Here is a 24838-nt window from a genome sequence, read left to right as displayed (position 1 = left end):
TAATATCAAACTTTTCTTTATTGATTTAGTGGTGAAAACAAATTATTATTATTATTATTATACATTTTTTATAGCGCCATTTATTCCATGGCGCTTTACATGTGAACGGGGCGAATATAGACAAGTACAATAAACATGAGTAAAACAAGGCACTAAAGGTACCGTCACACATAACGATATCGTTGCTTTTTGTGATGTAGCAACGATATCGTTAAGGAAATCGTTGTGTGACAGCGACCAACAATCAGGCCCCTGCTGGGAGATCGTTCGTCGCTGGGGAAAGTCCAGAACTTTATTTAGTCGCTGGATCTCCTGCTGACATCGCTGGATCGGCGTGTGTGACACCGATCCAGCGATGTCTTCACTGGTAACCAGGGTAAACATCGGGTTACTAAGCGCAGGGCCGCGCTTAGTAACCCGATGTTTACCCTGGTTACCAGCGTAAACGTAAAAAAAACAAACACTACATACTTACCTTCAGCTGTCTGTCCCCGGCGCTCTGCTTCTCTGCACTCCTGCATCCTGTGTCAGCGCCGGCCAGCCGGAAAGCACAGCGGTGATGTCACCGCTCTGCTTTCCGGCTGACCGGCGCTGACAGTGCAGAGGAAAGCAGAGCGCCGGAGGACAGACAGCTGAAGGTAAGTATGTAGTGTTTGTTTTTTTTAACGTTTACGCTGGTAACGATGGTAAACATCGGGTTACTAAGCACGGCCCTGCGCTTAGTAACCCGATGGTTACCGGGGACCTCTGGATCGTTGGTCGCTGGAGAGCTGTCTGTGTGACAGCTCTCCTGCGACCACACAGCGACGCTGTCGGTATCGCTGCAGCGTCGCTTAGTGTGAAGGTGCCTTAAGGCTGCCGTCACACTAGCAGTGTTTGTTGAGTTTTTTTACCTCAGTATTTGTAAGCCAAAACCAGGAGTGGGTGATAAATACAGAAGTGGTGCATATGTTTCTATTATACTTTTCCTCTAACTGGTCCACTCCTGGTTTTGGCTTACAAATACTGATGTAAAATACTGACCAAATACTGCTAGTGTGACGCCAGCCTAACTGGTACAGAAGGAGAGAGGACCCTGCCCGTGAGGGCTCACAATCTACAAGGGATGGGTGAGGATACACTGGGAGGATATTTATAGCCACATTTATGGTAAAACATTTCCAGGGTGCCAATATTGATACTACTGGAATTACACAGTGCTTTTAAACCTTCTACACCTTCAATAATTCTGAAGTTTGTGAAAATCTAAAAAAAAAAATAGTCTTGTGTCTTTTCTGAGACCCATCATTTCTTTTTCTGTCTGGTGCTGTGAAGGGACATTATTTTGCAGGGTGAGCTGTAGTTTTTAACATGCCATTTTAGGGTGCGTGCAATACTTTGATTTATTTGTATTGTCAAAAAACATTGGCGTTTACCTTATGGGTTAAATTATTTTAGAGCTGGCAATAATGCATATCTAATATATAATTGCCTAGAATACTACTTCCTGCTATTTGTGCCAACTTCCTGTCCGGAGATAACTGACGTCAACAGTGTCCAGTGTCTGATTGGTTGCCGCCTGCTGCGAGCGACCAATCAGAAACGTGCCGTACTGTGACACTCCACCCACCATTTTGGTGTGATTTTTGAATTTTTACCTCACAGCAAGTTTCTACTGCGTGGAGGCGGGCCCAGTGACGTTGCTCTTCAAGCTCCTGCCGAATTTCGTCAAAAAAATGATAATACCATTTACCAAAACTATATATATTTAGTTGTGAAGTGGTTCAGTGACATTTTCACACCAATTTTGAACTTTTGTTTGGTGTTTTCTCCATATACTGCCTATTATTCACTGACTGTTATACTGAGAGACTGCAGTTTATCAACCTCTTCTTTGCCACATTGGGTATATTGCTCTATTATTTGCCACATAAGGACATTGTCCATTATTGCCCAGCAATTTCTTAAATAACAAGAATTGTCAAGAGCTGGTAAGTGCAGCCATTTTTTGTTCTTTCTTACTATTATTTATTAATTGTATTATTCTTACATTTGAATAAATAAAGTATATATGGATTCTAGACTCCCGATTCTTTAGAATCGGGCTGCCATCTAGTCTAATATATAAAGCTGTATATATGTATGTATGTCCGGGATTGGCATCTGCACCGTCGCAGCTACAGCCAAAAAATTTTGCACAGTCACACGTCTGGACCCCGAGAGCATCATAGGCTATATTGTGAGGCTAAATTTTAACCCCGCGCGTTCCAATTCACCAAACAATTTTGCCCCTACCTACATAATGGGGGGGGGGGGAGAAGTGAAAGGAAAAGTGTTGGCGGCAAATTAACAGCTGCCAGATGTGAACAAGGGGGACTTAAAGAATGAGAGCGATGGCGCCAAAGAGTATATACCATACAGTTGCTAAGGTGGGGCCCCAACATGGGATACTCACCACACACGGGGATATGAACACACACAAAATGCGCCACACACTACCACGTACTTGAACACTTATACCACCCTCAGCACACATTTCACCACACGTACACCAACCTCCCCACATAAAATTCGAAACACAAAAGTCGCCGCTCAAAACTCGCCACGCTCAAAACTCGCCACATGCAAAACTCGCCACACGCAAAACTTGCACACGCGGTCAAATTGCCACATGCACAAAAGTTGCAAAACATGCAACAGTTGCCTCACACAAAACTTGCACATACTCAAAACGCACCACACATAAAACTCGCACGCGCAAAACTCGCCATGCGCAAAACTTGCTGCACACAACTTGCTACACTAACCTAACACCAAGAATGAACACCAGGCCATAACATATGAAAAAATACAAACTTTATTTTGAACATATCTAAAACCATATACCACACATAAAATTATGGAGCAACCAAAATACAGAGACAACCGACAGGTATGACTGGAACAGTGGCAAAGAACTAATATATATATATATCCTTCCAATCAATCATATAGTGCCTATATACACACCCGCAAGAAGGAAAAAAAAAAAATCCTGCAGGTGTAGCCAGTAGCATCCCCAATGCAGCCGTCATAGATGACAATGCCCAAAGATTATTTAAATAGAATATGAGAAATATTTATGTATTAATGTTAAATATATTAAAAGACTAATAGGGAATAAATATATCTTAGTAACAAGTGCAATGTCACCGACAGCCGCAGCATCATGGACAACCACCGTGCAGTCACCAAAATGTTCGCAGTACATATAGAGGAAGGACCATAGTTACCAAATGTAAGCCACCAGTCAGGGACCCACTAACCTGTCACATGCAACTCGACACACAAAAAGTTGCTACACGCATGTCGCCATACATAACTCATCTCACAAAAGTCGCTACATGCATGTCGCCACACGCAACTCAACACACACAACTTGACACACAAAAGTCGCCCTAAAACACACACAAGTCTGGTATTATCCATCAAAAATAAAAATCTTGATTAATAAGCAGACAAACTACAAGAGCAACAAATGTACCGTATAGGAGATCCGGCAGCTGTCAGTCACATGACCTGTCTATTATGTGTAGGTGTGAGCTAATATATACTGCCAGGGGGGAGGGCTTCTTGTTGGCTGGGGATTTATCAGGCTGCCAATTTATCTTACAAATACTGAGGTGAAAATACTGACCAAATAACATGTGAACGAGGTCTAATACAGGAGGAGATGACACACAGGTATATACTATATACAGGAGGAGATGACACACAGGTATATACTATATACAGGAGAGATGACACACAGGTATATACTGTATACAGGAGGAGATGACACAGGTATATACTGTATACAGGAGGAGATGACATACAGGTACAGTCATGGCCAAAAGTATTGACACCCCTGCAATTCTGTCAGATAATACTCAGTTTCTTCCTGAAAATGATTGCAATCACAAATTCTTTGGTATTATTATCTTCATTTAATTTGTCTTAAATGAAAAAACACAAAAGAGAATGAAGCAAAAAGCAAAACATTGATCATTTCATACAAAACTCCAAAAATGGGCCAGACAAAAGTATTGGCACCCTCAGCCTAATACTTGGTTGCACAACCTTTAGCCAAAATAACTGCTACCAACCGCTTCCGGTAACCATCAATGAGTTTCTTACAATGCTCTGCTGGAATTTTAGACCATTCTTCTTTGGCAAACTGCTCCAAGTCCCTGATATTTGAAGGCTGCCTTCTCCAAACTGCCATTTTTAGATCTCTCCACAGGTGTTCTATGGGATTCAGGTCTGGACTCATTGCTGGCCACCTTAGAAGTCTCCAGTGCTTTCTCTCAAACCATTTTCTAGTGCTTTTTGAAGTGTGTTTTGGGTCATTGTCCTGCTGGAAGACCCATGACCTCTGAGGGAAACCCAGCTTTCTCACACTGGGCCCTACATTATGCTGCAACATTTGTTGGTAGTCTTCAGACTTCATAATGCCATGCCCCTGGCAAGCAGTCCAGTGCCAGAGGCAGCAAAGCAACCCCAAAACATCAGGGAACCTATGTTTGACTGTAGGGACCGTGTTCTTTTCTTTAAATGCTTCTTTTTTTTTCTCCTGTAAACTCTGTTGATGCCCTTGCCCAAAAAGCTCTACTTTTTTCTCATCTGACCAGAGAACATTCTTCCAAAACGTTTTAGGCTTTTTCAGGTAAGTTTTGGCAAACTCCAACTTGGCTTTTTATGTCTCGGGGTAAGAAGTGGGGTCTTCCTGGGTCTGCTACCATACAGTCCCTTTTCATTTAGACGTCGACGGATAGTACGGGTTGACACTGTTGTACCCTCGGACTGCAGGGCAGCTTGAACTTGTTTGGATGTTAGTCGAGGTTCTTTATCCAACATCCGCACAATCTTGCGTTGAAATTTCTTGTCAATTTTTCTTTTCCGTCAACATCTAGGGAGGTTAGCCACAGTGCCATGGGCTTTAAACTTCTTGATGACACTGTGCACGGTAGACACAGGAACATTCAGGTCTTTGGAGATGGACTTGTAGCCTTGAGATTGCTCATGCTTCCTCACAATTTGGTTTCTCAAGTCCTCAGACAGTTCTTTGGTCTTTTTTCTTTTCTCCATGCTCAATGTGGTACACACACAAGGACACAGGACAGAGGTTGAGTCACCTTTAATCCATGTCAACTGGCTGCAAGTGTGATTTAGTTATTGCCCACACCTGTTAGGTGCCACAGGTAAGTTACAGGTGCTGTTAATTACACAAATTAGAGAAGCATCACATGATTTTTCGAGCAGTGCCAATACTTTTGTCCACCCCCTTTTTTATGTTTGGTGTGGAATTATATCCAATTTGGCTTTAGGACAATTCTTTTTGTGTTTTTTCATTTAAGACAAATTAAATGAAGATAATACCAAATAATTTGTGTTTGCAATCATTTTCAGGAAGAAAATGAGTATTATCTGACAGAATTGCAGGGGTGTCAGTACTTTTGCCCATGACTGTACATACTATATACAGGAGGAGATGACATACAGGTACATACTATATACAGGGGAGATGACACAGGTATATACCATATACAGGAGAGATGACACACAGGTGTATACCATATACAGGAGAGATGACACACAGGTGTATACTATATACAGGAGGAGATGACACACAGGTATCTACTATATAATTGTCTAAGGGTCACTTCCGTCTTTCTGTCCTTCTGTCTGTCTGTCACGGATATTCATTGGTCGCGGCCTCTGTCTGTCATGGAAATCCAAGTCGCTGATTGGTCGCGGAAAAACAGCCACGACCAATCAGCGACGGGCACATTCCGGAAGAAAATGGCCGCTCCTTACTCCCCAAAGTCAGTGCCTGGCGCCCGCATACTCCGTTACCGCCGCTACTAACCCTGCGTGTCCCCAACTTATTACTATTGATGCTGCCTATGCGGCATCAATAGTAAAAAAATGTAATGTTAAAAATAATAAAAAAAACCTGCTATACTCGCCCTCCTTAGTCCACCGAGCCGCTCGCGCCTGCCGCCATCTTCCGTTCCCAGCTATGCATTGCGAAATTACCCAGAAGACTTAGCAGTCTCGTGAGTCTCGTGAGACTGCTAAGTCTTCTGGGTAATTTCACAATGCAGTCTCGCGAGACCGCTAAGTCTTCTGGGTAATTTCGCAATGCATCCTGGGAACGGAAGATGGCGGCAGCCTCGCGTCGTGCCCATCGCCACAGCACCGTTGGATCCCAGGGGGTGAGTATGTAACTATTTTTTATTTTAATTCTTTTTTTTAACAGGGATATGTGCCCACACTGCTAAATACTGCGTGGGCTACATGGCTGCTATATACTACGTGGCCTGTGTTAGATACTGTGTGGGCTGCGTTATATACAACGCATCGGGTATTCTACAATATGTATGTATGTATGTATATAGCAGCCACATACTATATAGCACAGGCCACGTACTATTTGTATGCTATATACTACATGGCTCCTATATACAACGTGGCCTGTGCCATATAGTATGTGGCTGCTATATGCATACATATTCTAGAATACCCGATGCGTTACAATCGGGCCACCATCTAGTATACTATATATACAGGAGGAGATGACATACAGGTATATACTATATACAGGGGAGATGACACACAGGTATATACTATATACAGGAGGAGACGACACACAGGTGTATATAGTATATACGATTTACAGGGGAGATGACATACAGGTATATACTATATACAGGAGATGATGGAGCGCCCCCAGACACAGGGCCACGAGTTCTCGGTACCGGGCCTCTCTGGTTCGGTTCTGAGGCTGTCACGGTGGCTAGACTTGGTCCGCGACCCTGCTAAGGGGCGTCCAATAAAGGTGGTGCAGTCTGTCAGGGGTTCGTGACGCCACCTGTGGTGTTCAGTCAGGGTGACCGACGCTGCTGTGGGGTTCGCTGGGGTGTTGGAATGGCAGCTGGATGGTATACCTTCCCACAGGTGGTGTGTCCCCAGGGCTTCCCAGTAAGGTGGATGGTGATGGTGTGAGGTGCAGGCAATAACGAGGACACAAGGTTGCAGTCTCTTTACCTCTTTACTGAAGACTTCAGGATCCTCAATCCAGAGCACGTTTAACAGGGCTATCTGAGACCGGCCGGTCCGATGGGCACATCCAGAGTTTCCCTCGCAGATGGAAATCGTTGCCTACCACTAGCGCCTGTGTGTTGTAGTGCTACCCTGCTGAGCATTCGGAATAGTCCTCACAACTGCTGTGTTCGTTCGTTCTCTACAGCTCTCTCTCTCTCTCTTTAGTTCGAGATGTTACTAGTTTCTCGTCCCCCAGATATGTTATGGCTAGGACGCACCCATATGACGGGAAGGCCTGGAGGTCTTCCGGGACCCTAGAGACGCCCCTCTCCCACTGTTGCCCCCTATGTCTTCGTAAGAAATTTAAGGTAGACAGCCAACCTATAATTAACTGTCCTGCGGAGTTCGAAGTAAGGCCTAGAGTCAGTTACTCCCGCGGTGTTCCGGCCACCGGCTATGCGCCTCAGTAGGATGTTGCCTCGGTCTCACGGCACGACTCCTACTGGTACTCCTTTTTGCTTGATCTCGTTTACACTGTTCCACAATATCCTTCCCTTCGTGTCTCTTTCTTAGGATACCGCCGCAAGGTAGTGCAGGCGCGGTTCCATTACGTTCTGTTCTGTTCGCTAGGCACCTGCCAGGTTCCCACGCCTGACAGGGACCCCCCTGTGTCTTCTCCCTGCAACACCCCCTGCCACGGGATGTTGCCTGAATCCAACCCAGTCAGCTTCTGACTAACTTCCTCCCCAACCCCTAGTTTTACCAGTGTGAGGAGTGGCCCAATAAATAAAGCCTTTTTCTCCCCCTAGTGGCCGGAGTGTGAAGTGTAATGTGTTCTGGTGATACCTGGTCAGGAGAACTCCTTTAGTGCCATCAGACTTACCATCACTCCCCTTAGTGGCAGAGCGTCATACTGCAACGGCCAGGTCTCTGGGGCGCTGCAATGACATACAGGTGTATACTATATATAAGGGCGATGACAAACATGTATATACTGAGGTGAAAATGAGGGGTGTGAGGTGAAAATGAAAAGGTGTGAGTGCAAAATGAGAGGAGTGAGGGAAAATAGTGGAGTGATCGGAAAATGACAGATGTGAGGTCAAAATGACAAGTGTTAGGGGGGGAATGAGAGATGTGAGGTGGAAAATGAGAGGCGTGAAGGGAAAATAAGAGAAGTGAGGTGCTATAACTAACCACAGATATTTACTTTGCCCAGGCAACGCTGGGCTCTTCAGCTAGTGTATATTTTTTCCTCTTTTTTTTTATTTTGTGCAGAACTTGAGTCAGTGTGTGTTGTTTTTTTTTTTTTTTTTTTTTTTAAACTAAATACTTCAATATTGTAGTATATGGTGAAAATCACGATCTCTGAAGCCCAGTCTGCGGCTGAGCTTCATAGGACTGCAGCCTGCTTCCAGCTGCCATATAAATCCAATGGTCCCCCGTAATTGGCGACCTACCGGACGGCCCACCATTATTGCACCACTGTTGGATATTGCCATCAGCATTCAGGTGTGGCAATGATCGGAGCTAGCTTCCAACGCTGCTGTTAAAGGGACTGTCAGCACAGAGTGACTGTTTAAACTAAATACAAGAACTCAGTGCATACTCGGTGTGGCCAATCATTTATATACACCTTCACTCCTGCTTGGTTTCTATCTATCTCCACCCCTTCTTCTATGATTGACAGCTCTGGTTTTATAGAGCCAGAGAAGGGTGGAGATAGATGGAAGCCAAGCAGGTGGAAAAGTGTATATAAATGTTTGGCCACACCGAGGGTGCACCGAGCGCCTGTGCTTGGCTTCAACATTCATTCTGCGCTGATCCAGCCCACACATGCCTTTATAGGGACTCTTATCACACCTCTGGCACTTGCCCTGTGTCAGCTGAACCTGTTCCATGCACCCACGTCAGCTTCATAATATAATACTATGTCATGGAGTGGGAGGTGGTAAAACGAATAATTTCTATTAGTATAGCCCCTACTACTGTCACCCAAGCTGAGGCAAGCTCCTCACAGACCGGACCCTTGTGCTACTCCCCCCTAATAATTGGGAGGGCTTCTTACCTGGTTCTCCTAGTAACTACTGGTTTAAAATGGTTTACAGACTTATTAGACAGAGCGTTCCTAGTTCTGGACCCTCCACTTTTAGCCAGCCCACGTATTGACTTCAAAGTTTCTGGAGGATAATAATTTTGACTTTTAACGGCCTGATGTAACTTAAAGTGCACCCACCTTTACATGCCATCTAAGGCTTCTTTCTCACTAGCGTCGGGCTCGGCCCGTCGCAGTGCGTCGGGCCGAGGTTACCGACGCTAGCGTTGCCTCCGCCGCACAACGGGTGCAGCGGATGCTGCTTTTCAGCGCATCCGCTGCCCCATTGTGAGGTGCGGGGAGGTGGGGGAGGAGTTCCGGCCGCGCATGCGCGGTCGGAAAAGACGGTCCGTCGGCTGCAAAAAATGTTACATGGAACGTTTTTTGCGGCCGACGGTCGGCCGAAACACGGCGCAACCGTCGCGACGTGTGGCTTCTGGGAGTCCTCAGTCCTGTCCTTAGGTCTCTTTGTTTTCCTTGCAGAACCCATGGAATATCATGATCAAGCACAGGCAAGTGCAGCGTCGGGGGCGCCGCGCTCATGTTGCAGTCAGGTAAGAATAGGAGCACTGCTATTTAGTCTGCACCTTTATTTATTTTTTCTTGCGATTAATGTGTATAGTTTCTTATTGACTTACAGTTTTACTGACCCGGTAGTCTCCATGGATCTGCTGCGTGCAGTTTTGCAGCCGAGCATCAATGAAGAAATTCAAGGCGTTTTCAATAAATATATGAAGGTAAATATTGTCATCCTACACTACCTATTTATTTATGATGCATAAGGGTCTGTCATGTTCTCAGCTCTGAAGCCATCATTAGATTTTGTGCCAGAGAATGTGCATTTAGCCAACCTCTATATCAGACTGCTCGAGACTCAGCGGAACTAATGGCAGATCTCCTACTACATAAGGTTATGTTTAGAGGAACGTATTTTCGGTCAGTGTGTAGGCCTCGTGGTTTGCACATGGACAGCGCCCTGCTCAATGGAAGTCACCTAAGTGATTTTCCATGTTTGAAAGATTTCAAAATAGTTTGTGCACTCCTCTGTGATGCAGCCAAGCGCTCATTAGGAGCTGCCCTGAGCTGGAGCACAACATTGCAATGTAAAAGTTTAAATGGAATCATCCACCCAGTCTGACAGCTCCTCAGTGTCCCTCCACCCTCTGACAGCTCCTCAGTGTCCCTCCTCCCTGTTTGTGCTGAGATCTTGTTAGGTTGAGCAATAAGAAATGTTCACTCCAGTTGCCTAATGGATATTGATCAGGTGCGCACTAAAGAAATAACATCGGACAACACAGTCAGATATAAACTCTCCTTGATCAATCTATGGCTCAGCTCCAAGGGCCTTTATTTAGTCAGAACACAGGTTTATATAACCCCTGTAAGGGGGGCTCGGTTAGCTCTAAAATGGGAGTGATCGGATGTATTCCGTTGGTTAGTGGATTCGGCAATGAGCAAGTCCATGGGCGGATCCATGAGGTCATCAGGGTGGGTTGGTCCATGAGGTCATCAAGGTGGGTATCACTGTGGGCAGATCCATGAGGTCATCAGGGTGGGCATCATTGTGGGTGGATCCATGAGGTCATCAGGCTGGGCGTCACTGTGGGTGGATCCATGAGGTCATCAAGGTGGGCGTCACTGTGGGTGGATCCATGAGGTAATCAGGGTGAGCATCATCTTGGATATCAGCACATGGTGTGCTGAAACAGGAAATGGCAGCCATCTTTAGTGTCCCACTTTGATCTGAGAAAGCTTATGTAAGGTTAAGCAATACACGTTATGGGTCGCTTCTCTCAATCTCTTATTAAGTCTTGAGGTTAATTAAGTGTTTGATCTTATGGCTCTCCTCAACAATCTCACACTGCTCAGTACAAGCTGCAGCTGTCAGTTAGGGGGGGTGGGCAGAGAATGAATAAACTAGAGCTAGTGGGTTCTCACTCTCTGGCTGGATTGTGCAGCATGATGGGTAGCTAATGTGAAGTCACTTTGCAGTCTGTATCACATTGGCTGTAATATTCTAGCATAATAAGCCATGTCTGTTCTAATTGTGTTTTACTCCTAGTTCTTCCAGAAAGCTGCGACAAATGTGAGGGAGAATGTCGGAAATCAGGTGGACCCAGAACAGCTGATTCGGGAGACTTGCCGTAGTTGCCTGGAGCAGGTAATACATAAAGTTACTACTGTACTGTACTGTATTTACTACTAATTATTGTCCTGTTCCCTTACACAGGCTAAGGTGCTGTTTACAGATCGAGACAAGGCCGTAGTAAAACCTGTGTTAGAGGGGAGCTTTGTGAAGGTAAGATGAAAGCATTAGTTATTGCTGGTGGTTTCATGTGGAGGTGTCATGCCAGCCTTCCTTTATATATTGGAGAATATCTGCATTAAAGGGGTTGTCCAGAATTAAACCTTAACCGTTCCTGTTATAATAGTGTCCAGCTGAATGTGGCTGAGCTGCAACACAACACATGACATGGCATGGAGAAAGGTGGCGCTGTTCCTGGGAAAAGGCAAACCTTTATTTTTATGGCGTCTAACATACATTACATATTAATGAATCGAGGTAAAGCTGAATAACTGTCACAGGGAAGTGTGCCCCCCTTCCATATAGTACAGGCTCAGTGTGTGGCTCCTTATTTATGTGGAGGGACATCACAGCTGCCTCTGTCCATTGCCAGATATTGGGCGCTGTAAACTTCACCTGTATTCCGAGAGCAGCTGCAGGTTACATGGTTCCCCACACCAGCTGTCCCCTATTACTAGAATCACTCACATAAGTGAATTGAGATTCTCAACTAATACATCTGTTACGTATTGTCTATAAATTCCCTTATCTTACGGGTGTATGCTCTTTTTAGTGGAAAAACCTAAAAATACAGAATCTTCCATTTGCAATTCATTACTGGTTTTACACCACATTGCCCCTCTGTTATTGCTCATGACAATGCATAAGGCCTCCTTCACATGCCCGTGCTCCCGGGACATGTCATCTGTTTTATTCTCAGATGCCACACCTACTTATAATAACCTTTGGGGCTGCTCACATGTCAATGTTTTTACACGGATCGGGTGTCCTTGTAATCTACACGGACACATGTCCATTTTTTTCGTCAGCACGTATGATAAGGGCCAATACAAGTCTATGGGTCCTTGTAAAACACGTACAGCACACAGATGCCATCCACTGAGGTTTTTAAAGCAGAATCTCGCCAAAACATGGTTATAATCTCAAAACTCTACGTTTTGGGGATTTTAGAGTCTTAACATAGTCTTGAACATTTTGTATTTCTACATATGTACAAGATCAGAACCACCATCAGCACATGAATGCACCGTCCGAACTACCATCAGTACATGAATAAATCACCGAGCTTAGTACAGGGATCAAATGCAATGTCGGGTCACCCCATGTATAATTGCATCACGTGAACCTACAGCTCACAGTATGTCTTTAACAATGGTAAAGAGATACTGAGAGTCTGAGTCCTCAGACTGTGGGCCATACAAGAACCACCGCACTGACGAGACCGGATCACGAACAAACAATTATTCCCTGGTACGTTATATTTGACATCTTTTCTGATTGAAGTTGTTGCCATCCCTTTTTGTCTCCATGTAGCACATACGCCATGCCCAGAACTCGTCTGTGCTCTGGTCTTCTGCAGCACTTCCTGGCATGGTGCCCTTAAGAATGTAAATATCATTACACTGTCCCATAAATAAAAAAATAACTCCCATGCTGTGTCCCTGAATAAATAATTGCCCTCACTGTGCTTCCTGCGCAAAATATCCCCTCCAACACTGCCCTCTTCAAAAAATATCCCCCACACACTGCCCCTCTCCAAAATATCCCCTGCAAACTGCCCCTCCAAATTATCACCCCCACACACATGCTGCCCCTCTGAAAAATATCCCCACACACTTTGCCCTTCTGCAAAACATCCCCCGCTGCCTTTTTGAATAAAGTAACCCCACCTTCACTGCTTCTCGCAAAACTGTGCCCTTTCACAATTGTCCCCCTATTACGCGCCCTCACAACAACATTAACCCCCTGCCCCGTTATCCACATATGGATATATCCACATATGGAGCGCTTACTATTGCACCACTCCTGCAGTGCTTTGCTGCTGAGGTGCCGGTGGCAGCAGTGAAGGCATCAGCAGCGTGTTGTCCTAATCACACCACTGCATGCCGGGGGTTGACGAGGATTCCTGGGCCTCGTGTGAAAGACGCGAATGAATACAGGAAGGAGGCGGCACATCCCGTACAGCTACGTGGGCCACACAACATCCTTCAGGGGACGCCAGGCCTGATGGAAATCCTCTCTTCCAGGCTATGGGCAGGACATTGCCTGGATGATAACTTTGGCTCCACACTTTATGTCCATATATCTCGCCTCCCACTAACGACACTCTGTCCCTGTGACGTCGGCTGACTGTGAGGAAATCTGTCGCCTGTGCATTACCACACGTGCGTCGGGCCACACTAGTAACTGCTCCTGCACAGAAGGCACTTGATACCTACATCCATAGAAGGGTGCAACACTGTGAATGAAAGAACTGGACAGTAAGACACACTCACAAAATTTCCTCTCAAGCGGCTGATGTCACAGGGACAGTGATACTGGTGGGAGGCCAGATATATGGAGATAAAGTACAGAGATAGAAGTATCTTCTGGGCAACATCCTTCCCATAGCCTGGAAGATGTAATTTTTCTCACAATAAGGCATCATCCATGAGGCATACAGGTAGGACATCTTTTAGAAGTCTATAACCTGTATGTCCATATTAATAGTCTTAGATGGGTCAAATGCAGTTACAAATTCCCTTTAACCCCTTCACGACATGTGCCGTACTGCGCATGTTGTGTCTCTCCCTCTGATGTGGGCTCAGGTGAAGAGCCCACATCTTTCCCGGCACATGTCAGCTGTTTTGAACAGCTAACATGTGCCTCTAACAGCCTTGGATGGAATCACGATCCACCCGCAACTGTTAACCCGTTAAATTCCGCTGTCAATTTGACAGATCTGATCATCACCTGTGTGTAGCAGAGGCGATCAGACAACTGCAGGTATTGAGACATGCAAAAAGTAAAAAAAAAATGTTTTTATAAATATAAAAAAAATATAAACGTTTAAATCACCCCCATTTGCCTCATTTAAAAAATACACATATTTGGTATTTCCGCTTTCAGAATCACCCGATCTATCAAGCAATAAAAAGAATTAATCAGACCGGTAAACAGCTCAGAGGAAAAAAAGTAAACAATTTCGTTTTTTGGTTGTCACAACATTGCATTAAAATGCAGTAACGGGTGATCAAAAGAACGTATCTGCACCAAAATGGTATCAATAAAGGGAACCTGTCAGCAGGATTGTGCACAGTAACCTACACACAGTGTCAGGTCGGCACCATTATACTGATTACAATGATATTTTGGTTGATGAAATCCATCTTGTGGCTGTTTCTTAATCTTTACTTTCAGGTTTGTACGCCAGGGGCTGGTGTATGTGGTGCTCTGATTAGCGGCGCCATCTTGGAGGAGATCTTTTTTTTTTTTTTTTTTTTTCTTCTCCAAGATGACGCAACAGCAGCTATCAAATCTCTATACAAACTGATAGCTGCTACTGCGCATGCGCCATTTTCAAAATGACTTTTTTTTTTTTTTCCTCGCTCAAGTAAATCTGTGAAAGGGATTATTAGCTGCACAGCAACCACTGCAAAAGCGGTTTGTTTTTTTTTAAATTCAGTATCTGATGGTATTCATTATGCAAACTAGGGGGCAGGTCAGTGAGGGATCAGTGACCTGTCAGCAGTCTGCATTATGAATACCTAATCAGAGCATCACATACCCCAACCCCGCCTCAGGGCACAAGCATATCATTAACACAAAACTAAAAATAAAGATCAAGGGATAAATTAATAAAGATTAAGAAACAACCACAAAACGGATTTAATCAACCAAGTATCATTTTAATCAGTATAACAGCAGCAACCTGACACTGTGTAGGTTACTGTGCACAATCCGGCTGACAAGTTCTCTTTAAAAACGCTATCTCGGCATGCAAAAAATAAGCCCTCAACCAGTCACAGAAAACGAAAAATGGAGACACTACGGATCTCAGAAAGTGACGCATTATTTTATTTTATTTTTTTTTTTTAACACACTTTTTTTTTTTTTTCTCCATTTAAACAAAAAAAGAACCTAGACATGTTTGGTATCTAGGAACTTGTAATGACCTGGAGAATCATAATGGCAGGTCAGTTTTAGCATTTGGTGAACATGGTAAAAAAAAATCCAAAAAAGCAGTTGTGGAATCGCACTTTTTTTTTGCAATTTCACCGCATTTTTTTCCCCCCATTTTCAAGTACATGATATAGTAAAACCAATGGTGTCATTCAAAAATACAACTCGTCCCACAAAAAAACAAGCCCTCACATGGCCATATTGACGGAAAAATAAAAACAAGTTTTGGCTCTTGATATAAGGTTAGCGAAAAACAAACGCGAAAAGGGGTTAAAGTGGTTGTCTCATGATGCTTCCTGCGTTGTGGTGGGTGGTGCGCTCCTAAAGATTGGCAGTTCGGACCAGTGCCATGGTCACCCCGTGTAGTGGCCATCCCTCTGCCGGCATTGGTCCGGCCAGCTTCACAGCATAGTGAGCAGGCTTGTACAGCATAGCGCCTGCTCACCCCGTATGCTTCATGAATAGGTAACTGGCCTAGAGTGGGACTCCAGAGGTGGACAGCAAACTAGGCAGCAAGCTCTGCAGGACAGGGTTGACATTCTCTCCGTTCTTGAGAACAGAGCAGAGGTATCTTGTAAAGTCTTTGTTTTTACAAGCACTTAGCAGTGTTACCCATTTATGAACTTGAGTCCACCCACTTTAATACTTATTGTTCTTCTCTTTCTTCAGAGAACAAGAATAGCGGAAGATGAGTCATTTCTGCGGAGGAGTCCTGTCCCCAAAAAGGTAGCAAACAAACTAAAAGGTTGCTAATTAAGTCTTCATTAGAAGTGGATTTGAAAATTGTGTTTCTATTACAGAGAAAAGGGCGCCCCCCGGGACAGAGCTCATTATATGAGCGGAATTCCTCAGGACTTACATCGTGAGTATGAATAGTCATCTCATCGGCAGCGGCCGAATTGCATCTGTGGGACCCCAATGGTTCACTGCTCCACCAGTTCTGCAACGCAATGAAGCAGAACCCGTTACCTCCTTGATTTTTGTTATGTTTTTTCGTGTTCAGGCTTCCATTTTTTTTTTTTATCACCCCTTTTTCCAAGAGCCATAACTTTTTTTTTTTTTTTTGTTTGTTTTTATTTCTTTCGGGCGAGTTATGGTTTTGAATGACTTCATTCATTTTTACCATGCAATGAATTGGGAAACAGGATAATTCAAAGTGTGTAGAAATGGGGGTAAAGAACCTGCGATACCGTCATGTGTTGAGTTTTGTTTTTCCGCTGTTCATTGTGCTGTAAAAATGAGCTGACCACATTAATCTCCAGGTTAATCCAATGACTGTGATTCCAAACATGTTACTTGGCCAAGCCACGCCGCAGATTGCAGGAACTAACTTAGAGGCTCACTGCTGCAATCAAAGTTATCTTTAAACCCCGTCCACTTCTCAGACAGCACCTTCTGAATCCCTATGTTTGCCCTCAGTAAAATAATAACATTTTCAATAGGGTTTTTTTTTTTTTTTAAACTGAGGTTTTTTGAACAGTTGGAGGCTCTGGTTAGCTATAGGGGATATGCTTGGTGGAGAAAATGAGATGGGATAGTCTAATAACATGTTGGTTTCCTGGGATGCTGCCATTGGTAGAAATGGTTAACTAATAGTGATGAGCAAATGTGCTTGAATAAGGTGTTAACTGAGTGTCTTCGGTGTGCTCGAATAATATGTTCGAGTCCCCGCCTGCATGTCTCGTTGCTGTCGACAGTCACAACACATGCAGGGATTGCCTAACCAACAGAACCCCTTCATGTGTTGCGCCTGTCGAACATTCACGAGACATGCAGGCGGGGATTCAAACATATTATTCGAGCTCGCCGAAGACACCCGGTTAGCACCCAAACATGTTCGGATAACACCTTATCCCAGCACGTTCGCTCATCACTATTAACTAGATTTCATGCCAGACATAAATTTAGGGGAATCTACAAATTGTACTCAGCAGTGATAGATCTGATGGGGAAAAAAAAGCTGTCGTCTCTCAAAGACAAGCAATAAAAAAGATGGGAATGTTTTCTAGACCCCAGAATGGTAAAGATAAAACTACAGCTCACGTCACAAACAAGGGGAGGAAAAATAGCAAAGCAAAATAATAATAAAATGTTCTTCAAGTAGATAGTTATGGAGGATAAAATGGTTGTATGTGGACTGATTTTATTTGCTTTGTTCATTTTGCAGTTTAAAACCCAAAGCTGGTGATCCTATCAGACGTGAAGGGCCAAAGGTAAAGTTCTAAGCATCCTCTACATGGAGGACCTGAGATACATGTGCAGCTGGTGTACAATAAAAACATAATTATATTGTGGTACCATGTTAGCCAGAAAAAAATTCAAACACCCTAAATGACAAAAGTATAAGAGTGATACATTTTATTGGCTGTCCTGGAAAATTATGTCTGCAAGCTTTCCGAGCACGGAGGCTCCTTCATCAGGCATGTTTACAAATGCATTACTGAGAAAGGACATATTACAACAAGACATTTGTAGAAGGGGTGATGCCTCCTAAAGATGAACCAAAGTTCTAAAATAATAATATACAGTTTTGTTTTTGTTTTTTCATACAGGGCCAACATATTCCGCAGAACTTTACAAATAAAGTTTGTAAAGGTTTTTGTCACAGATAGAGACGTGGTGGAAGTGATGGCTTAGGAGTTTGGTGATCTGCAGTCATCATAGTGGAGGTGTGAATTCTGTCCAAGTAGAGAGAGTGAAGATGTTAGATTGACTCTCATTTTCAAAGACCTAAAGATCCTTATCCACTTGAATTCCTAGATTTTTCTCTCTCCTTAAAATGACCTTTCAGTATTTAATACTTTTCAATCTGTCATACTGTGTTTGGTCCAGAGAAATGTTTCTCTACCAGTGTGTCCAGTTCATTCCTTATAAGTGCGCCTGGTAGAATCATAGAATGTTAGAGTTGGAAGGGACCTCCAGGGTCATTGTGTCCAACCCCCTGCTCAATGCAGGATTCATTAAACCATCTCAGACAGATGTCTGTCCAACCTCTGTTTGACAATTTCCATTGATGGAGAACTCACCACCTCTCGTGGCAGCCTGTTCCATTCATTGATCACCCTCACTGTCAAAAAGTTTTCTAATATCTAATCTGTATCCTTTCAGTTTAATTTTATTGCTTCTCATGTTTCTGTGAGCAAATGAGAATAATGATGATCCCTCTACACTGTGACATCCCTTCAGATATTTGTAGACGCTATTAAGTCACCTCTTAGCCTTTTTTTTTGCAAGCTAAACATTCCCAGATCCTTTATCCGTTCCTTGTAGGACATACTTTGCAGTCCGATCACAATCCTGGTAGCTGTTCTCTGAACTTGCTCCTGTTTTTCAATGTATTTTTTTTAAATATACCCAGAACTGGACACAGTATTCCAGATGAGGCCTGACCAAGGAGCAGTAGAGGTGGATAATTACTTCACATAATCTACAGTTTATGCTTCTCTTAATACATCCTAGAACTGTTTGCCTTTTTTACTGCTGCATCACACTATTGACTCATTTGCAGTCTGTGATCAATTAGTATACCCAAGTCTTTTTCACACATGCTGTTGCTTAGGTCTGTTCCTCCCATTCTATGGATGTAATTTTAGTTTTTCTTGCCCAGATGAGGAATCTTGCATTTCTCCATTAAATACCATTCTGTTAGTCGCTGCCCATTGTTCAAGCTTATTTAGATCTTTCTGAATCCATTCTGTCTTCTCTAGTGTTGGCTATCCCTCCTAGCTTTGCATGGTCTGCAAATTTTATTTTACCTTCAGTTCCCTTTTTGAGGCAGCGACTGGTGTTATTTGTGAGGGATGGTGTGTGGTCCCCCTGGATGCCCTCAGAAACGTATTGAGGATGCGGGAGTGCATTGCAGTCACAGGCGTAGCAATGCAGAATAAAAGTACCGTAAGTGTAGTCTTGGGCAAGCTATTTGTCCAGGGCAGATTTAGGAAAACCTCCCATGGACTTTTATTTTTGAGACGGACGACAGGAAGGTAGCTGGGCGGTCTGTTTCTTCCCCCGGCCGGGTTTTCCATGTGGCCTAAGGCCACAGGTTGATTGTTAAAACCCCTGCAGTAGAGGGGTGAGTGTGTCAGTTTCGAGTTTGCAACTTGCGGAGCAGATGGCTCTGCAAAAGCTCAACCTGTGTGAGTTAACACAGAGCCAGCAGAGCAAACTCATGGCACCCCGCAGCTTGATACGGTGTTACCGTCACCCTCTGCAACCGGACTTCCACGAACGTTTGTTTCCCGGCTGCGATTTGGAGAATGCTGTATGCTGTACACTGTGTGAGTGTTGACATTAAAATACATTTGCTGTGAACTTTTCGTGTGGTCAGTATCTGTGACATTGAACCAACCCCGCTGCACTGCACCTTATCAAGATCATTTATAAAAATGTTGAACAACACTGGAGCCGAGGCAGAGCCTTATGGTATCCCACTTGAAACACTATTCCAGTTGGATGTGCAACCATTTATTACCACTCTTTGAGTATGATCACTGAGCCAGTTATGAATCCATCTAACCATAACCTTGTCAATCCCATACTTGGTCATTTTTTTCTATAAGGATAGTATGAGATACTTTATCAAATGCTTTGCTGAAGTCGAGATACACTATATCTACCGCATTTCCCTGATCCACCCAGTCAGTGATTCCATCATAGAAGGAAATTGGTAGATTCATCTTTGTTTGTAGTTTTTGTTTAGTTCCCCTATATATGTTCCTCCAGGGCACATTGTATCACGTACACCACATTGGAAGATGCACATGAAAAGACATCCATAATATTATAGTCTTGATTTGTGCTGGATATGTGGACTGTTTTTGTTGTTAATATTTGAGTACAAGTCTTGCATTTTAACTGTTGCTGGGAAATGTTCCCGTCTATGATATTGATGACCGGACACTTCTGACAAGAGATTCCTTAAGTTAGGGGGCTGTTTGTAGGAGTGGAATAGTAGATTTAGGAATATTTCTGTCAGTCTATAGTCCCTATGGGTTGAAGATCTGTAACAATTTTCCTTAATATGCTCACGCGGGAGTTGTATGTGACCATAAGAGGCTCCCTGTTCTCCCTCTGTTTTCTAGTCCAGGAGGCTGCTTCTTGGGTTTTGGATCATTCATCTATTACCAGGGGGTGATATCCTTGTGTAGGAATGTATTCCTCAGTGATGCCAGGTGTAGTTTTCTATTCTCACTGTCTGAACAGTGCATCTCAGAGCTTGACTGTAGATTATGGATGTTTTTTGTGTCTTGCATGAAGGCTGTTCCATCTAAGATGCACAGAACAGCCTGTGTGTTTATGGTAAATTGATGTTTGTATGGTACTGTCTTTGATGTATATGGGACCTCGTGTGTACTTCAGACTTTGGGATATTGAGAGCAGGATTGATGGTTGGGTGCAACTTGTTGAAGTTATTGTGGAAGGTAAGTAGATCATCCTTTTAAGCCTGTCCAGATAGTTAGATCATAATTCTAGCAAAATTATGGCTGGGTACGGCCAGTATACTCCTCAATTCAGCCAAAGGTATGGACAAGTCCTGTGGAATCTATACCTGGTTCATTGTAATGAATGTGAGCTTGCTCACTTTGACTGTGGACAGTCGCATGTGCTGGTCTGATCACCCTTCCTGCCGTGCTAAACATACATTCCGATAGAGATGCTGGTCTGCCCTGCAGAAAGTGTACTAAGGGGTAAAGGGCAAGCAATGCGATCGCGTTGTCCTGATTGTCTCTATGGAGACCCCCTCGGCCGCAAGATGGCCGTGGAGTCCTTCAGGGTCCTGCAGGGAAGGTGGCTTGTGAGCACCTGCTGAGTAGGCGCTGACATGCCTCCTTCCCTGCCTGTCAGATGCTGATGTGATACTCTGCAGTGCAGAGTATCCGATCAGCAACCTGACACCATACAGTGATGTCCCATCCTGGGACAATGTGAAAAGTGAAAAAAAATATTAAGTGTTAAAAAAAAAAAAATCCCCAATGGAAAAACAAAAACAAATGTTTCCAATAAATACATTTATGTAAATAAAAAAAAAACAATAAAAGTACACATATTTGGTATCGCTGTGTCCATAACGACACGGTCTATAAAACTGTCCCACTAGTTAACCCCTTCAATGAACACCATAAAAAAAAATAAACAAAAAACAATGCTTTATTTTCATACCACTGAACAAAGTGTAATAAATCGCGATCAAAAAGACGGATGTAAATAAAAATGGTACCGCTGAAAACGTCATCTTGTCCAGCAAGCCATCATTCAGCTCCATCAGCAGGAAAATAGAAAAGCTATAGCTCTCAGAATAAAGTGATGCAAAAATAATTTTTTCTATAAAATAGTTTTTGTGTAAAAGCGCCAAGCCATCAAAATACAATATAAATGAGATTTTGCTGCAAACGTACTGACCCGTAGAATAAAGCGGTCTTACCAATTCTACCATACGCAGAACAGTGTTAAAAAAAAAAAAAAATAGCAATTCCTGAATTGCTGGTTTTTGTTCATTTTGTCTCCCAAAAATCAGGATCGAAAGCGATCAAAAAATGTCATGTGTCCGAAAATGGTACCAATAAAAACATCAGCTCCTCCCTCAAAAATCAAGCAACCACTTGACTCTGTGGACCAAAATATGTAAAAATTATAGCTCTCAAAATGTGGTATAGCGAAAATTTGTTTTTGAATCAAAAAGCGTCTTTTAGTGTGACAGCTGCCAAACATAAAATCTCTATATAAATCTGGTATCCTAATCGCACTGACCCGAAGAATAAAGTCGCCTAATCACTTATACTGCATGAAGAACGGGGTGAAAAATAAAACCAATGTTTCACCTGCTGCTGTTTTTTTTTTTTTTTTTTTTTTTTTTCCATTCTGCCTCCCAAAGAACACAGTAAGGCTCGGGCACATTTATCCTGCGCTCTGTTCTGAGCGCTTACACCGGGGCTTCCATGTAAATCTCTGAAATACGTGATTCAGACAGAACCCCTGGTGGAAAATTCCCTATAGTGAGGCAGATGGAGGCACTGTGGGTGCTGTCTGACCTTTGATCTGATGGTGTCTGTCTTTTTAGGATTGTATGAAAGTGCCGTCAGCCACGTCAGTAAAACTTGGAGCTAACACACAATCTTGATGGTAAAATAATTTTCTTTGCTGCCCAATGGTATAACATTATGTAATCCACCTGTGGTGTCAATATAATCACTGCACCCCTGGATGAATTAATTGAGAGGTTTAGTTTGTAAAATGGGTCACTTATGGTGGGTTCTGCTGTTCTGGCACCTCCAGGGGCTCTGTCAATGTAACATGGCACCCTCAAACAAGTGCAGCAAATTCTGCACTGTAATATGGGGCTCCTTCCCTTCTGAGCTTTGCACTGTGCCTCAAAAGTAGTTTTCAACCACATGTGGGGTATCTGTGAACTCAGAAGAAATTGCACATCAAATTTTGGGGTCCATTTTCTCCTTTTGCCCTTGTGAAAATACAACATTTGTAGCTAAAAAAGTTTTTTGTGGGAAAAAATATATATTTTTTAAAATTTTTACGGCTTAGCATTATAAAGTTCTGTGAAGCACCAGGGGCTTTAAGGTACTCCCCAGACATCTAGATAAGGTCCCAAAGGTGTCTAGTTTCCAAAATGGTGTCACTTTTAGGGTTTTCTCTTATTACGCAACTCAGGGGCTCTCCAAACGCGACATGGCAACCGCTAATTATTCCAGCATATTTTACATTCAAAAAGTCATATGGCGCTCCTTCCCTTCCAAGCCAGCTATGCTACACTCAGGAGAAATTGCACAACAAATTGTATGGAGCAATTTCTCTTGTTGCCCTTATGAAAATGCAAAATTTGGAGCTAAGAAAGATTTTTGTTGGAAAAATGATTTTTTTTTTATTTATTTATTTATTTTTAATTTTCACGGCTTAACTTTATAAACTTCTGTGAAGCACCTGTGGGTTCAAGGTGTTCAGTTCCATCTAGAAAAGTTCCACAAGGGGTGTTTCCAAAATGGTGTCACTTGGGGACTTCCACTGTTTAGACACATCAGGGGCTCTCCAAAGATGACATGGCGTCCGCTAATTATGCCAGCAAACTTTACATTTCCCCCACATATGGGGTATCGGCATGCTCAGGAGAAATTTCACAACAAAAAATGTATGATCCATTTTCTCCTGTTACCCTTGCTAAAGTAAAAAAAAAAAAAAAATGGGTCTAAGGCTGTGTGCACACGTTCTGGATTTTTTTTATTTTTTTTTTCGCTATAAAAACGCAATAAAACAGCGCTCAAATTAAGCATCCTATTAATAGAATGCAATCCGCATTTTGTATGCACATGCTGCGTTTTTTTTCCTGAGCGGAAACGCATTCCGGAAAAAAACGCAGCATGTTCATTAATTTGCGGAATCGCGGGGATTCCGCACACATAGGAATGCACTGATCTGCTTACTTCCCACATGGGGCTATGCCGACCATGCGGGAAGTAAGCGGATCATGTGCGGATGGTACCCAGGGTGGAGGAGAGGAGACTCTCCTCCAAGCCCTGGGAACCATATACCGTAATTGTTAAAAGAAGAATTAAAATAAAAAAAAACAGGGATATACTCAACTTCCGGAGGCCCCCGGAATCCTCCCGCCTCTCAGCGGTGCACGCGGCGCCTTCAGTTCCCCGGGATGCTGTGTACGAAGGACCTGCGATGACGTTACGTGACAATGACATCATCGCAGGTCCTTCGCACACAGCATCCATGGGAACGGAAGCCGCTGCGTGCACCACTGAGGAGATCGGGACGCTGGAAGGTGAGAATAACCCTTTTTTTTTTTTTTTTTTTTTTTTTTATTATTTTTAACATTAGATCTTTTACTATTGATGCTTCATATGCAGCATGAATAGTAAAAAGTTGGTCACGCTTGTCAAACACTATGTTGTTCAGCTCCATTCTGTGTTTTCATCGGGTCACCACCGAGCTGATATCAGCTGATCGATGAGGAAGTCAGACCCCCACAGTTTTGTTATTGATGACTTATCCTATTCACAGGCCATCAGTGTCATAGAACAGGACAACACTTTAAATAGTATGTGTTCAGGATGCTCCCATCAGGATCTGACTGGTCCAGAACCCAAACACAGTACCTGGACCATTAGGTACTGCCAGTTCTGCTCAGCTATGTCATCTACACCAGAGAATTAGATGATGGCACTGCAACAGTTCTAGAAACTGGCAGTCATGGCGTCTTCACAGCATAAATGTATCCATAGTCTGACATGTCTTAGGGTCTCCCATACACATTTAGACAAATGATGGCTGAATTCACCTATCTCAACAGTTCTCCCACCATTATTTGTGATGGCCATTCTGAGCCACGGTGAGTCTGGCAGCGGTTTTGCCATAGAGAACCTCTGTGTATGAGGAAGACTGGAGCGATATTGAATGCTGTACTGTGGCTCCATGTGGCATCCGATCGAGATAGATAG

At 43.4% G+C, this 24838-nt stretch overlaps 1 protein-coding gene across 1 annotated transcript in view; it reads left to right on the top strand.

The window, feature by feature from the left end:
* DNTTIP1 (deoxynucleotidyltransferase terminal interacting protein 1) overlaps positions 1 to 24838 on the top strand; it is a 45377-nt gene that overhangs the window by 4962 nt on the left and 15577 nt on the right. The window contains exons 2-8 of the mRNA XM_069752224.1: positions 9620 to 9690; positions 9777 to 9873; positions 11199 to 11297; positions 11367 to 11435; positions 16053 to 16109; positions 16184 to 16245; positions 17551 to 17596. Of these exons, the coding sequence (XP_069608325.1) occupies positions 9620 to 9690; positions 9777 to 9873; positions 11199 to 11297; positions 11367 to 11435; positions 16053 to 16109; positions 16184 to 16245; positions 17551 to 17596 (501 nt within the window). The remainder of the gene's footprint in view (positions 1 to 9619; positions 9691 to 9776; positions 9874 to 11198; positions 11298 to 11366; positions 11436 to 16052; positions 16110 to 16183; positions 16246 to 17550; positions 17597 to 24838) is intronic.

Source organism: Ranitomeya imitator, chromosome 2 (genome assembly GCF_032444005.1).
Source record: "Ranitomeya imitator isolate aRanImi1 chromosome 2, aRanImi1.pri, whole genome shotgun sequence".
Classification (NCBI taxonomy): domain Eukaryota; kingdom Metazoa; phylum Chordata; class Amphibia; order Anura; family Dendrobatidae; genus Ranitomeya; species Ranitomeya imitator.
Note: the sequence above shows the minus strand (reverse complement) of the source record. Positions and strands in the feature narration are given on the sequence as shown.